We start from the raw sequence: 14,523 nt of genomic DNA, 5'->3' as shown, positions 1-14,523 counted from the left end.
GGAGAAAACTTTGCATTCAGAGTTAGGCAGCTTTGGCAAACACAGGCTGAACCATCTCCCCAATTTAGACATTGCACAGTTATAAGCAGCTCTTACAGCACTGTGGACCAGGTTACCTCACTCCCTCCTTAGGGGGTGTGTATTTTTTGAACTGCCTGATTTCAGGCACAGGGTTGCCAGTTCTGTTGCACTGCTCAAAAAAAAATGTGACCAATAACATCAGTACCTTGGAAATCAATGAAACTGGAGTGTATTTACAAAGTCTTGATTTAGTATTGCTAATGAGAATTAAAACTATCCTCAGGTATTTTCCTAAAAGCATTGAATAACCTGTTTTTCTCAGTGGTTTTGTCTAGCCTTCCCTGCCATGTATTTTCTCTGACCTTGAAGGTGATGCTTTAAATCTGATTTCAGTAAATGCAAATATTTGGTTTGTCTCTGCCCTGTTTGGTTATGAAGTTTAAACTTCATCACCCCAGTGGCTGGATAGCAGGAGATGTTTCCCTGCCAGGCTCCTGTTAGAGAGGATCCAGTGCCCCAGTTGGACAGCTGGGATGGGGGAGCCTGGGGAAGGGAAGCTTTGTATTTAGGCTGCAAATTTCAGGTCTGGATCTTATAAGTTTTTCTGTCAGAGTCTAACCATTTCCTCCCAGGATCAGAACAATGCTGTGGCTGCTCAGTATATTTACTTAAAGATAAGTGAGGATGGCTGCTGCCCTGCAATGCAGGAGGACCAGGGTGCTGCCAATATTCCTGGGGGCACTGACATGGCTGGGGGTGCACAGCCTGCCCCAGCTGAGCCCTCCCCTCTGCAGATACACTCTGGCATGTGAAAGAGGAAGGCTACTGATGTAACTTCATTTTCAGCACCCTTCCTCATTTTTCTCTTCTGTTTTATTGCTGTGCAGGCTGAAGACCATCATAGGAATGGGAACTGGAGCTGGTGCCTACATTTTAACCAGATTTGCTGTAAGTTTTGTGGCATTTCCCTAAAGCCTTAAACCTGATTTTCCTTACACATTGTTGTCCCCATAGTGTGCATGGAGAATTCCTGCTCTGCTGTGCCCAGTTAAGCATACAAGCCAAGCTTTTAAGTGAAATACCACAATCTGCAGGATAGCTAATCCAGAAGACATAGATTTTCCATTTTAAGGCCTGGGCTCTACCCAGTTAATTTGCAGAAGGTTTTTATAATGGGAGTTCTCTATTTAAACTGAGGGTGGAGAAAAAGTTAAATCCTAATGTTCTCCAGCTGCTCAGTTGAATTGCTTTAATGATTTTTTTTCCATACATATGCTTCTTTTCTGCAAGATAAAACTCGACCTACCACTTTCCTCCCCATGCCATAATTTGCTAATTTAATTTTTTTGCTGTCTGTTGAGCTGCAAAAGGATATCTGACAAATCTTAGATCTTCTCTTTTGCAGTTAAACCATCCAGAGATGGTGGAGGGATTAGTTCTCATTAATGTAAACCCTTGTGCTGAAGGTTGGATGGACTGGGCAGCAACTAAGGTAAATATCTTTAAGTTAGAAAAATAAATCTTACAGCAAGCCTGTGGGATGTGAGGATTTTGGCCATCTTGTATGTCAGGCATGGGTGCAGATGCTAAACATCCTGGGCTAATTCCTTTTGGGTTTATTCTTCCATTTGCAAAAAAAACTTCATACAGGGCTAGTGATAACAATAAATCCTTTGAGAAAGCAGATACATGTGGCACAGGGGAGCTACTGGGACAATTCCTAGCAGCTCATAACTGCTGGGGAGAACAGTTTACCTGGACATGGTAGTTTTGGAAACAAATTTCAAGAAAACATCAAGTGTAGTGTAGCATTCAGTGCTTTCTTCTCCATGGCTTTGTTACCAACGCAGCCCAAAATATGAAGCAGGGCACAGAAAAATGTCCAGAACAGCATCCTCCATGTTTCAGTCACTTGTGAGTCTTAGATGCCAAAAAGACTTAGAAAAGAGCATTGGCTGCAGATGGTTTGTACAACCAGATGATGCTGGCATAAAATAAACTCCTAGGAGAAACCTGCACAGCCAGGATGTAACATTCTTTCAAGCTTAGTTACTAAATACATTCCCATATCAAACTTATCAAAATAAAGTGAGAGACAAACTTATTTAAATGAAATGTAATAACTTTTCTATGCTGAAATGAACCTCCTGACCCATTTGATTCTCACCCAACGCCTCAGTGCATTAAATTCTTCCATGTCTGTGCCTCTGCCTTCCACCTCTCAAGGGGAGTACTGCTCACCTCAGGAGCACAGCAGGTGCCTCATGTTCTTGTGTCCTTCCAAAGCAGGAGCATTGACTGTGGGTTGTGAGCTTTTGGTCCCAGTTCCATTGCATTATCAGGGAGAAGAGTGGGCAGTGGGGTTCAGTGACACCCACCAGGCTGGTTTGCTTGATGTTCCTGCAGGGAGTGATTCTCTAAACACCTCTTCCCCTAGCAGTGTGTTCCCTGTACAACCTCATTAGTGAAGACATCTGATGAGAATAGCTCCAATGCCCAATGGTGTTCTAGTTGGATTGAGGGGGGAAAATATCACTTCAGGATATTCTATATATAGAGAGAGCATCCATTGGTCTGTTTATGGGTAATTGGGAGGTGTTATTTGTCCAGGGGCTGTGTTAATAGCAGATACTTAATTGATCTTGCTGTTCAGATTTCAGGTTGGACGAACGCTTTGCCAGACATGGTCATTTCACATCTATTTGGAAAGGTAATGTTCAAAAGATTCTTCTGATGTATTCAGTCATGTGTATTTACCTCCTGGGGCTGGGAGGAGTGCAGAAGCTTTCAGTCAAACAACAAAAGATGAATTAAACTGAGATAGGATTCATACTTGTCCCCAGCATTTTGGGCAGTATTCTGCCCTGGGGTTTTCTGTGTCCTGAGTACTCAAGTGCACCTCAATTGTGACAACTCTAATAGGGGCAGATTCCTGCCTAGGCAGCCAACAATTAAACATGGTATAAGAGTTGTATATGCTCATGTTCTGAGCTGAAAAACCCCACAGATGTTTTTATATAATATACTTGTAGCTCTGTGACAGCTGGTTATTGGTATTAACAGTGCTCTCCAGTCCAGCGCAAGCTTAATGTAAAGTGCTGGACTGTTTTTGAGGCTACTTTGCTGTGCTTGAAATTGTTAGTGAATGCAATGGAAAACTCCATTCCAGCAGAACAAGGAACTAATCTATAAAGACTTTAGAACCCAACTGTTTGATTGAAGTCCTCAAAGCTTAGTTATTTACTATTGTGAAATTGAGTTCCACGTTACATGTTTTTGTAAGCTTTCAACATCTGCTTTACTCTGGAAACATTTATTAGGCTTCTTACCCTGAATCTTCTTCTGTTTGTTTTAAAACCTCACACTTGTCTGACTGTAACCATCTGCACTACAACATGTTTTGCAATTGTGAGATTTAAACATTACGACATATTTGAGTTTTCAATTGAAAATTGTGGTGCTGCAATCAGAAGCCAGTATTAATTCTGGGTGACTTCACTGGGTGCTGAAAGTTGTCCCTTCCCTCAAGGTGCACTCCTGTTGTGCATCTCATATCTATGAGTCTGATACACAACTACTGTGCCATGTCTTCAGATCCTCTCAGAAAACAGCCCCTGTTCTGAACAATTCTGTCTCCACTTTAGGAAGAGATTCACAGCAACCATGACCTGATCCATACTTACCGTCAGCATATCATTAATGATATGAATCAAACCAACCTTCATCTCTTTGTCAACTCTTACAACAGGTAAATACATTTACCTGATTTCTAACTGGAAACTTTTAAGAGGCTGTCCAGCTCTTTAGAGACAGTATTTCTTGTGTGGTGGGATTACATGTGTTCCCCCAGTATGAAGTTCTGCTTAATAGTGCCTTTAGGGATCTCAGGTGGCTTGCTTATTAGAGAAGGACCTCGTGCGTTTGTGGGGTGAAAGGTTGTACACTGGGACTGAACTACAACATTGATCCTTCATTCTAAGTGTGGTTCTACATCAGTTATGGAGGCCACAATGCATTAAATTGTGATTAAATTAAGTCAATTAAATTAACATGTAAGTGTCTGTGCTTTCCCTAAACTAGAAGAATATAAAATTCCAGAGTATTAAAAGCCTTTATCCTCTCTATTTTTTTTTTTAGTCGACGAGACCTAGAGATTGAGCGCCCTGTTCCTGGTGTGAATGTTGTCACCCTTCAGTAAGTATTTTATTTCAGAGCTTACTGCAGGTTAGGGACTGTCATTAGGGAGAACTCCTCTCTTCAGACCTGGCAAACATATTGAAATGGAAAGTTAAGTAGTTCCTGTCACTGTGCATGTAAAAATTTGGGCTTACAAAGTACTTGAAAAGTTAGTGTGTTTAGATTCATGAAGAAATGTGTTATAGTTAATGGAACTATACCTCTAAAGGCACTTGAGCTGTGCTTATACAACCAAGAATAAAGAAAGCCCAGCTTAAAACCATTTAGAAAACCAACCAAACAACAAAAACTCCCAGGAAGACAAAGCAGGAGTGAGAATGACTGATAGATCATCTGGCTTTTGCTTATGCTCCAACTTGTGCGATATAAGTTGTGAAGTCCTTCCTAGCTCAGCTGCTGATGGTTATACACAGGGCACTCTGTTCCTCTGGCAATCTGTTTGGAGTTGGATGGACAGAACCAAAAGTTGGAGCTCAGGGGTCTGGGGGGTGGTAGGCAGGAGGCTTTGGTGCTGATACTTGCATTCAATTTCTTATAAAGCAAAGAAGGAATAAGAGCACTGGCAAGGGCTGGTTTGCTGCCAGCTGGGGAAGAGAACAGGTTCTCAGGCAGGGAATCAGAGCATGTCACTAGATCTGCAGCCAATGCAGGATTTGATGTATCTTTAAGGTGCCTGGAATACAAACCAAATCATTTCCACACTCTTCACTGTCCCACCCTTCCAAAGACACAAAATGCAGCTCAGGGAAAGTCTGGGCTGGGTGGCAGAGATAACACCTCTCATGTGTGCTTCTTTGCAGGTGTCCTGTCCTCCTGGTGGTCGGTGACAGCTCCCCAGCAGTGGATGCTGTGGTGGGTACCTCGAGCCCTCTTTGTCACCCTGCTGGGGATGGGTGGGTGAGCCAAGGGGCAGCAGGAGGCCAGCAGAGCCCCTGCCACCCTGCAGCCCTGCTGGCTCTCAGTCCAGCCCAGTGGCTCTCCTCTTCCAGACCACAGGAGAGCTGCCATTAATTCCATGCTGTTTGTCCCTTCTGCCTGTGCACTATTATTTAATAGCTACCACGTTAGGAACAATCACCACAGCAGTTGCAGTGAACCGCAAATATTTTCCTTTGGAGAGGAATCTGCTGCTGGTATTTTAACTTGCTGTGTGGTGCTGGAGCTGTGCCCTGGGTCACTCTGCAAGTGAAGAGGTTCTTTTTGACCATTATAACTCTCCCCAGATGACTGGATGACTTCAAATGTTGTGCCTTAATGGGCATGCCCAGTCTGCTGGCCCGTGGCCACATGGCTACTCACCACTTGGGACGCTACCAGATGACCCCAAATCACAAGATAAACAACACTTGTTGCCATTGAAGTCCCAGAAACAGATGGGAAAAGAAAGTCTCCAGTTCCCAAGTATGGGTTTGTAACATGGAGAAAATGCAGTTAAAAATGTGAGCTGACTTACTTGGGTTTAGAGATGTGTATATGTATACACAGAGTCTTCACACAGAATCATAAGACACTCAGTTTAGTCTGAATTAAGCCAGAAAACAAGGTGTTGGATCTGTTTTCATATAAAAGTTCATACCTAAAATCTTGTGTGCAATGCCTTATGCTGCTTTTCTTTTCTATAGGTTGAATGCAACTCAAAGCTGGACCCAACAAGGACCACGCTTCTGAAGGTAATAACAAAAACTGTGCTTTTCAAAATAAACATTCCTCTCACATAAAACCAGATGGATTAGCTAAAAAAGCAGAACTAGAGTGATGTGTTGCAATACTGATAGTACAGTGAGAAGCCAGTTCTGATTTAAAAACACAGTTCCTTCAGGGTGAGAGATTTTAGTGGGATAAACAAGACTAGGGGCTTCATGTCAGAATTACAGCAAGGCATTTCTCAGCTCCTCCATTTTTAGAATAGTAGAGATGAGAGTTGAAATGTTCAGTATTTCACATACCCATAATGAATTTGACTAGAGCTGGCAAAGATGATCTTGAGATATTTTGAAAGGTTTGAAAAGCTGTGAGCAGAGTAGGAGTGCAAACCAGTTCATTCTGTTCCTGTGCCTGCCTCTCAACAGCAGTGTCAGGTGAACCAACAACTAATCTATCAGCCACAGTTTGGTCAACCTGCCTTTTATGAGGGTACAGTCTAGGACATCTTACTGCTAATTTCCAGAAAAATTGATAAAATGCACTTAAAAACAGCAGAAGATCATGCAAAGGCTTTGGCTGATATTTGGCATTCAGAGTATGAGTGTAATCTTCAGCTTGTAATGAAGTAATGATGAAGTAATAGCATGCAAACAGTGAAACAAGTTCGGTCATGCTTTGCCAAGAGCTTCTACTGCATCTCTCTTTAGTGAGCTAGTCAGTGAATTATAATAAAAAATATTTAATTTTTTTTCCTCCTAACATTGAAGAGTTATTCTGCTGCCCTATAATGTGGGTGTGGCAATCACCCTAAAATCTGACACTGTCTCAGTCTTTGTATCAGTGGCCAGCCTTTGCTTAGTCCAGGGATATGCCTGGTGCCAGATCCTGCTGCAGGCCTGTTTTTCTGTTAACTAATCCTAGATAGGATTTGGGGTTTCCTGTAATTTACAACTCTACTGTTTTCAGCTTGTAGTGTTCCTTGGAACAGGACTGTTTTTGTTGGGTTGACTTTGAGGGGTGGAGTGGCAGGAAAAATGAAATGCTCCAAAAATATTTCATGCACTCAAGATAGCTTTTCTCATTTGGCTTTCCCTGCTTCCCTTGGCAAGTCAGGCTGATGCTTGCCATCAGCAATCTCAGCAAATAATTTTTCCCCTTTTTTCTCTCACCTCTGAGCTTTAGGTGTTTGTTTTCCCTACCCTGTTTGTCATCCAGGTCAATACACAGTCATGTTATTGGAATTCAGAGCTGAGCTTGCAAGCAGGACTAATAGGCTGGTTTCTAAGAAACTGGTAATTGCTGCCCAGCAAAAAGCATTTGTAGCTCCAGCTGATGCTTTCCCTGAGCATCAAGAGCCTTTGTGGTTTTCTGGGGTGCAGTGGTAACTTTATAAACACTTAACAGCTTGCTTTGATGCGTTCACCCACATGTATGTTATTCACACAACAAAAGGAAGTGTTCTTCTGCCAGATAGCTGAAAAGGTCATTTCAATATATCCTGAGCACAACTGAGTTCCTCTGGCATTACTCTAACTGGCTGTTCTCATCCCATTTCAGATGGCTGACTGTGGTGGGCTCCCCCAAGTTTCCCAGGTAGGATTTGCTGTCGGAAATCCTACTAATCATGTTCTGCAACAAATGGGTGTTTTCCTGTAGGGTACTTGCTGTTCCCAAATGTCAGCCAAAAGGATGGTTATGATTTCATGAATAATGATGTCAGTTGGTCATCTGAGCTTTCTTTTTTCTTTAAAGAGCAATGAAGCACAAAATTAACACTGGGAGGGGATATTATTTTCACTGATAGTTTTAACCAAGTAAAGAACTGAGGTGGGAATGCAGAGGTATTACTTTATGCCTATTCACTAAGTTAATGTGGATTAAGGCTTTAACCACTGACATTTTAACAACATTCTTACTTGACTATTTATAGAATATATCAGGAAAGTGGAAGACAGGAAATAACAATGCTAGGGTATTGCAGACACTGGCTCAGCTTGACTGTGGATGAACTGGAGTTTCTAGAACACATTTAGGCATAAGTTCCAAGCTGCTAATAAAGCCAGGCAGGCAAAGTTAAAATTTACCTATGCCCTTGTGTTGCTTCACTTTAAGAGCTGATTTGTAAATCAGCTTTGGAATGTGATCTAACATTTAAACAGATTTCTAAGAAATATAAAGTGGTGTTTGTGAACTTCAGGAAAAGCTAAATTTATAATTGCCTGCAGCTGAATCCGTATACAGGCAGTGTGTGCTCCAACAGTAGGAACTGGGAAAAGGTTTTTTAAAAGCCACGTGGTAGTATGTGCATTGCTTCTGTTATAGGGAGTCCATTCTTTGCAGTGTTTCAGAGAATTTTGCAAAAAATATTTTCATGTGAAATAACTGAGACTGTAAAGCTGATGTGGCCACTGTTAGCAGAGAAGAACAGGGAGTGCTCATTGCAAGAATTTTGGTTGTGGGCAGTTGTGCTGGTGTATGCCTGGTGAGCTTTCTAGCCCTGTACACATAACTATCAGCTCTGAATAGCTGAATTTGTTCTCTGCTGATAGGAATTACTCAATTACCAGTCCTGTATGAACTGCCCTGTACATTTTGTGAGGACAGTTGTTTTACTTTGGTTCACCTGCCTCAGTAACTGCACAAGTCGAGTTTTGAGCCAGGTTTAGACCATTTGTGTTCCCTGGATCTCAAATGCATGTATCCATTTTGTAAAATAATGGGGGGATGACTAGGGAGGGGAATGATGGAATTTTCTTATAAATGAAGTTTTCATGCAGTCAGTAGAACCCAGATAATATTTAATATTGTCCCTGTTAAAATAGGGCATCTGTGGAATATGTAAAATTGTAATATAACCTACTGAGCACTGCCTACGATAACTCTGCCTCTCTTTTGCAGCCTGCCAAGCTTGCTGAAGCTTTCAAGTACTTTGTTCAGGGAATGGGATACAGTAAGTATTGGTTTTATTGAATGGCTGATCTCGCTACTGAAGTTAATTGGGCATTTAAGCACCCAGAAGTCTCTGATCCCAGATGTGTCACTCTTTCCCTTTTGGAAATGCATTTTCAAGAGGAAAAAACACATACTGTATCTGGGCAAAAGGTTTTCAGACCAAGTGATGTTATTAAATAGTAGAGCGCTTTGTAAACAGCTTATACCCACAAATACCTCTTTTACTTCATCTCAATGTTGTTAAGGTTGGCTATTTGTAACTGTCCCCTCGTGGCATCAAAGGATGAGGTTCATCTACTGCACGCAGCATTTAAAACCTCATTGGTTTTAAATGAGGTTTAAAACCTCATTTAAACTTCTTTTAGTTGTAGCTGGGTTTTTTCCACATATTTGCCTCAGATAGCTGCTGTGAGGATGCACTGTGAGCCTGGGCTGCCAGCAGAGGCTGAATACTGGAAAGTAATGGGAGGGCTGATGAGTCTCTTCAGTTTCCCTCTGGATTCTTGCAGGCACAGCAGTGTGCCCTAAAGTTTCTTGAATCCCTCAGCCCTGGCCACTAATTCCACTGTAGTGATTTGGTCTCCTTAACCACATGCCTGGAGCAGGGGAGCATGTGAGGGTACCCTGAAAGTATCTATTCCACTATGAAGGCTCCTCCAAGGATGGTTAAGGCTGAGGGGAAGGCAAGTGTGGTGGTGTTCACAGGGGTCCCAGGATGAGGGGAGAGATGAGAATCTTGACTCCATGTTTCAGAAGGCTGATTTATTATTTTATGATCTATATTATATTAAAAGAAAATGATCTAATAAAACTTATACTAAAAGAATAGAAGAAATTATATCATCAGAAGGCTAGAAAGGAAAGATAATAAAATCTTGTGACTGACCAGAGAGTCTGAGACAGCTGGACTGTAATTGGCCATTAATTAAAAACAACCACATGAGACCATTTAAAGGTGCACCTGTTGCATTCCACAGCAGCAGATAATCATTGTTTACATTTCATTTCTGAGACCTCTCAGCTTCTCAGGAGAAAAGCTCCTAAGGAAAGGATTTTTCAGCAAATATGTCTGTGACAGGCAAGGGCATTTTTCCATGTCCATGCAGCGAGGTGTTAATGAGGGGCGTTAATGAAAGGCATTAATGAAGGGCTCTTCTTGCAGTGCCCTCTGCCAGCATGACCAGGCTGATGCGGTCCCGCACGGCCTCTGGCTCCAGCGTCACCTCCTTGGACGGACAGAGGAGCCGCTCCCACACTGGGGAAGGCACCAGGAGCCGCTCCCACACCGGGGAGGGAACGCGGAGCCGCTCCCACACTGGGGACGGCTCCAGGAACCGCTCCCACACGGACACGCGGATCGAGCTGACGCCCAACTCGGCGAGCAACGCGGAACAATCGAGCCCCAAGTCCATGGAAGTGTCCTGTTAGATGGCTCTGGGAGGTTCAAAACTGGTCACAGTGTGAAAAAGTGATGGATGCCCCCTGTGTATTGCAAAAACATAACTGGTATTAATCTCTAGCTATTCTGTAGGATGAACTCTGTTCACCAGGGTCTGAGAGGGACCAAAGAAAAGAAGCATCTCATTTGCTCTATCGTTATTCTTGTGTCTCAGACAGCTGCTGCTATTGTGCCCTCCTTCAGTGGATGCCAAATTCTAAAGGATACTTGCCAAAAGCTGATGTGGTTGTAAACACTTCAGAGTCAAACCAGAATTGCTCAATACCCTCCTTTAAAATCAAAGCTGTTACAAGCCCCTTTATTTTATCTCTTCTTCTCTTGAAGTAAACTGGCACAATTTGAGATGAGTTTCAAAGCAGGGGAGAAAAAAATAAGTGTTAAGGATGACTTTAAGCAAAGGAAATGAAACAAATGTGTTATGGCCTCATGTTGAAGCTGGAGTTGAATTCATTGTATATAGCTTGACTTCAAATGATAGAGAAGTTAACGTATCGTGCATTTATAGGCCTTCTAATTCATTAGTATTCAAGCCTGTTTTTCTATGTACAATAATATACTACTAAAATAGGCAATTTTAATGTGACTTTGAGATGAACTAAATCTTTAAGGTTTTTCATTTCACTTTTTTGAGATTTAGTTCCAGTCTTCCTTTCCTTCCCCCCTCCTAGACCCTAAAACCTGCTTAGCCAAATGAGGACAGGATTTAAATTTGGTAAGCAAGGTAGGATTTCCTATTTGGGAACTTGGGCCAAAGGGTTTACCAAACTCCAGAAGTTGGTGTAGTTGTAACAAGTAGGGTAGCTGTATATGCCAGCTAAGCAGAAACAGCTTGATATTTCCTTCAGAAAGCTTCTTATCTTTGCAGCTCAAGTTTTTTTGTGTCCAGCACAATTGTCATAAATTTGGAATTCTGTAAGCAAAGACAGATCCAGTTGTTCTTTGTCAGGAGAGATGAATAACTGTGGGATGGGCATGTAATTAGATACTGTACATTCAACTGCCACTAATTACTAGATTTGAAACTGATGAGATTTCACTGGTGCTGAGAAGTGTATTCCATGAAGTGGTGGAGCAGCAACACTGCATGTCTGGAATGCAGTGTCTAATGACTCTGTAAATGTCATGATCTGCTGGTTCTGCATCTTTGCATAGCCTCCTTGAGTTGCTTTCCTTGAAGCTAGTGGCTTGATACCTTTCTGCCACTCAGAATGTCACAGTTGGGTGTTCTTAAGTTTGTCCTTCCATAGCTGGTGGGACAGGATTTCCACAGCTCCAGTGCATACCTGCTGAATTGCAGTCCTCACAACAGACAAAAAGCTCAAATGCTGAGCAGTTAAATAGAAAATGTTAATACTTTGGGATTGCTTGTTCAGAAGAACACCATCTAGGTTACTTTATATTGACTAACTTCAGCTCTTGTGTAGAATATCCATAACATTTTGTGGGAAGAACAGACAATTTCCAGAAAGAATAAAGCTATTGTGTAAAGTCTATCAAGAAAAGTTTCTTAATGAAGTATTTGTATTTATTTCAAAACAAATAAATTTGTAACTTTGCAATGTCTGGTGTCTTTGTATTTTACCAGGAGCACAATAATCTTTTTCAGTCCAAATATATTCTTGTCATCCCTTTGTATCAATGAAGTTTTTCTGATTTCACTCAGATCTGTCATTCCCTGCTTTTGTACTCAGAGCTTTCCCTCCTCCAGCGTACTATTCTAAGAAAACAGCACACACTTCTTCAGCTTTTTTGCTGACTATTTTAGTACTAAAGGATATAGAAATGCAGAAAATTGAGCTATGATACAGAATACTATTTGCTGTTGGAAGTTTTTTTCTGTCTCCCTGGCTAAAGTACTGTCTAGTGCACAGATCTGGGGTCTGACTTCCTCTCTGGAGGTGGTGCCACAATCATTGCATCCTTTCTGATATCTAAATCCATTGATGTGATGAATTCCCCATGCATATCTGGAGTTATTCAGGCCTCCTGACTGAAATTGCAGATGCCACTTGGATTTTTTGAAGGTGGTTCTTTTTGGAGCTCTTACAAGAATGGAACTTCAGGAAAGTAAAGATTAACCCAGTGACTTACTTAACATACTGGAGTTTTCAGGGACAGGTGCTTTGATGACTTTGCAGGGACTATTTTGGGCTGCTCATTCCTCCTGTAGCTCAAAAAATCCTGTGATAGGAAGATGCAAAAGCAAATATTTGTCATGTCTGAGCCAAGGCTCTACTGGATGTGATGATTCAGCAGTCAGGACTGGATTGATACCAGCAAAGGGCTTGACAGCCAGTGCCAGTGAAAACAGCAGCAACCTGTGCCAGCTCATCTTACAAAAGAGGGGCAAAGTTGGGTTCTTTGCTGAGCTTTTCTGGGAATGGCTAATCATTCCTCTCACAAGGACACCATGGTGTGCCTGTCAAGCCCAGGCAGTTTATTTTGGTTTAATGGGGAGGAATGCATCCAAGCCTTATTGCAGCACAAAGGGATCTGCAAGAACTTCTGAGCTGCAAGGAGTTGCTAGGATCGCTACAAATGTCAGCTTTGCCATCAGAGTGCTCATTTGGCAGAGAACACTGTGTTCCTGTTCATAAAAGCTGGAGGGCAGCACAGAGGAGTGGTGTCTCACCTTTTACAAGGAGTTATGACTCCTCTTTCCTGCAGTGCTGCTCTCCTGGCATCTTTAGCTTGTGTTGTAACTGAAGAGCTGCAAGTGGCTTGCAGATTTATCAGAAATTTTTATAAAAACCCTTCCCAAACCTGCAAGTACTGACTTCTGCATTATTGTTGGAGACAAAAATAGCCTGGATATTGCAGAGTCATTAACCCGGAAAATGGAGCTGGGGTCTCATTTTTTTCCATGTGTGAATGGCTACTAGGGAGCTACTGTGGCTTAGAGGAAATTCTGACTGGGTGACAGGAGGTTTCCAGAAAATATCCAGTTCACTCCTCACAGTGCTTTTGGGGCTATAAAGTAAAAAAACAGGATGGGCTCCCAGGGACCATGAGGCTTGGTTGCATTAGTGTATCTCAGTGCCAAATCTTTGCTGCAGTGGTACACTTCAAAATCACTAATAGAAAGGATGTCATTGCTGAAATCCAAGTTATTTCCACTTCTGCCTAGGCCTTGACATCTACTGTATAAAAATCTGGCTAAACTTCATATTATCCTTGCCCCTCCCTGTCCTTGCAGAGGGGGAGTGGGAGGGAATGTGCCAATCCCATGTGCTGGCAGCAGGACTTTTGTGCTGAAGGATGCTGCTGCTTTCCTCTTTAAAAGTCTCTACTGACTGAACAGCTGGAAACTTTAACCTAGATGTGTTTCTGAGGTTTATGATTAATGTCATGTGTTGTGAGTGATGGGCTGAGCTGGAGTGAAAACTGTTTATAGCAAAGCTGCTTATTTTTCCTCCCCAGGGCTGGAATCCTCTCCCTGTCTGCTTTTGGGCATCTTGGGCAGAGTATCTGCTGCAATCCTCCCTGTGCCTGTAATGGGGTCTGTTGCATCCACCAATGCAACACCCTGAGCAGTGTTGCTTGCAGCTTGGCCCTCCCCCTGCCCACATGCTGTCTGCTCCTTCTTTTTCTTTACCCTGTTTTGCACGGTTTTACATTCACAGGCACAGAAACTTCTCCCTGTCTATATGAACAGCTGGTTTGATGTGTGGATGTAGCATTTCCACAGAGCCAAATATAGACTTTATGATGGTAGCTGATCACTGCTATGCCTAATGTTTAAATAAGTGACAGAAAGGATGTCAGGGTATTTTAAGAGCTCAACCCTTCCCCCTCAGCCCTTTGTAAGAAACAGACACAGCCTCTCACTGTTTCTATCTATTGCTTCATTAAGGGCTCCATTCATTTTATAAACAACACAGCTGCTGACCAGTGTTAGGGGGGAAGAAAAAGGAAAAAAAAGGCTTCTGACTGCAACTGCCAGACAGTTCAGTGTCTGTTCTCTGCAGCTCAGTGTGGGGATCATTTTCTTACCCAGCACTCCTATGAGCTGGAGGAGAGTCATTGTTTTGATGTTATTAAAGAGGCAGCTCCACATCCCATGAACCCCTACATGCTTTGGCTCTGGGGGGATGTGCATCAAACACTGGATGCAGACACCCCTGGGCATGGGAAAGAGCCCAAGGGCTGGCAAAGGGGATGGCAGGCAGTTTTCCTTCACAAGCAGCTGCACCATAGTGGGCTCTGACCTGCAGCAGAGCTGCAGGAACTATCCCTGGGTGACCTGCCAC

At 42.5% G+C, this 14,523-nt stretch overlaps 1 protein-coding gene across 3 annotated transcripts in view; it reads left to right on the top strand.

The window, feature by feature from the left end:
* NDRG1 (N-myc downstream regulated 1) overlaps window positions 1-11,832 on the top strand; it is a 40,332-nt gene extending 28,500 nt beyond the window's left edge. For all 3 annotated transcript variants that reach the window (XM_058036142.1, XM_058036161.1, XM_058036151.1), the window contains exons 7-16: window positions 909-969; window positions 1,427-1,513; window positions 2,675-2,731; window positions 3,666-3,769; window positions 4,159-4,215; window positions 5,019-5,070; window positions 5,841-5,888; window positions 7,420-7,455; window positions 8,761-8,812; window positions 9,977-11,832. In XM_058036142.1, coding sequence (XP_057892125.1) covers window positions 909-969; window positions 1,427-1,513; window positions 2,675-2,731; window positions 3,666-3,769; window positions 4,159-4,215; window positions 5,019-5,070; window positions 5,841-5,888; window positions 7,420-7,455; window positions 8,761-8,812; window positions 9,977-10,242 — 820 coding nt within the window. In that variant the 3' untranslated portion in view covers window positions 10,243-11,832. The remainder of the gene's footprint in view (window positions 1-908; window positions 970-1,426; window positions 1,514-2,674; window positions 2,732-3,665; window positions 3,770-4,158; window positions 4,216-5,018; window positions 5,071-5,840; window positions 5,889-7,419; window positions 7,456-8,760; window positions 8,813-9,976) is intronic.
* Window positions 11,833-14,523: the final 2,691 nt, after the last annotated feature.

Source organism: Melospiza georgiana, chromosome 1, assembly GCF_028018845.1.
Source record: "Melospiza georgiana isolate bMelGeo1 chromosome 1, bMelGeo1.pri, whole genome shotgun sequence".
Lineage (NCBI taxonomy): Eukaryota > Metazoa > Chordata > Aves > Passeriformes > Passerellidae > Melospiza > Melospiza georgiana.
This window is presented reverse-complemented; position numbering and strand designations above follow the sequence as displayed.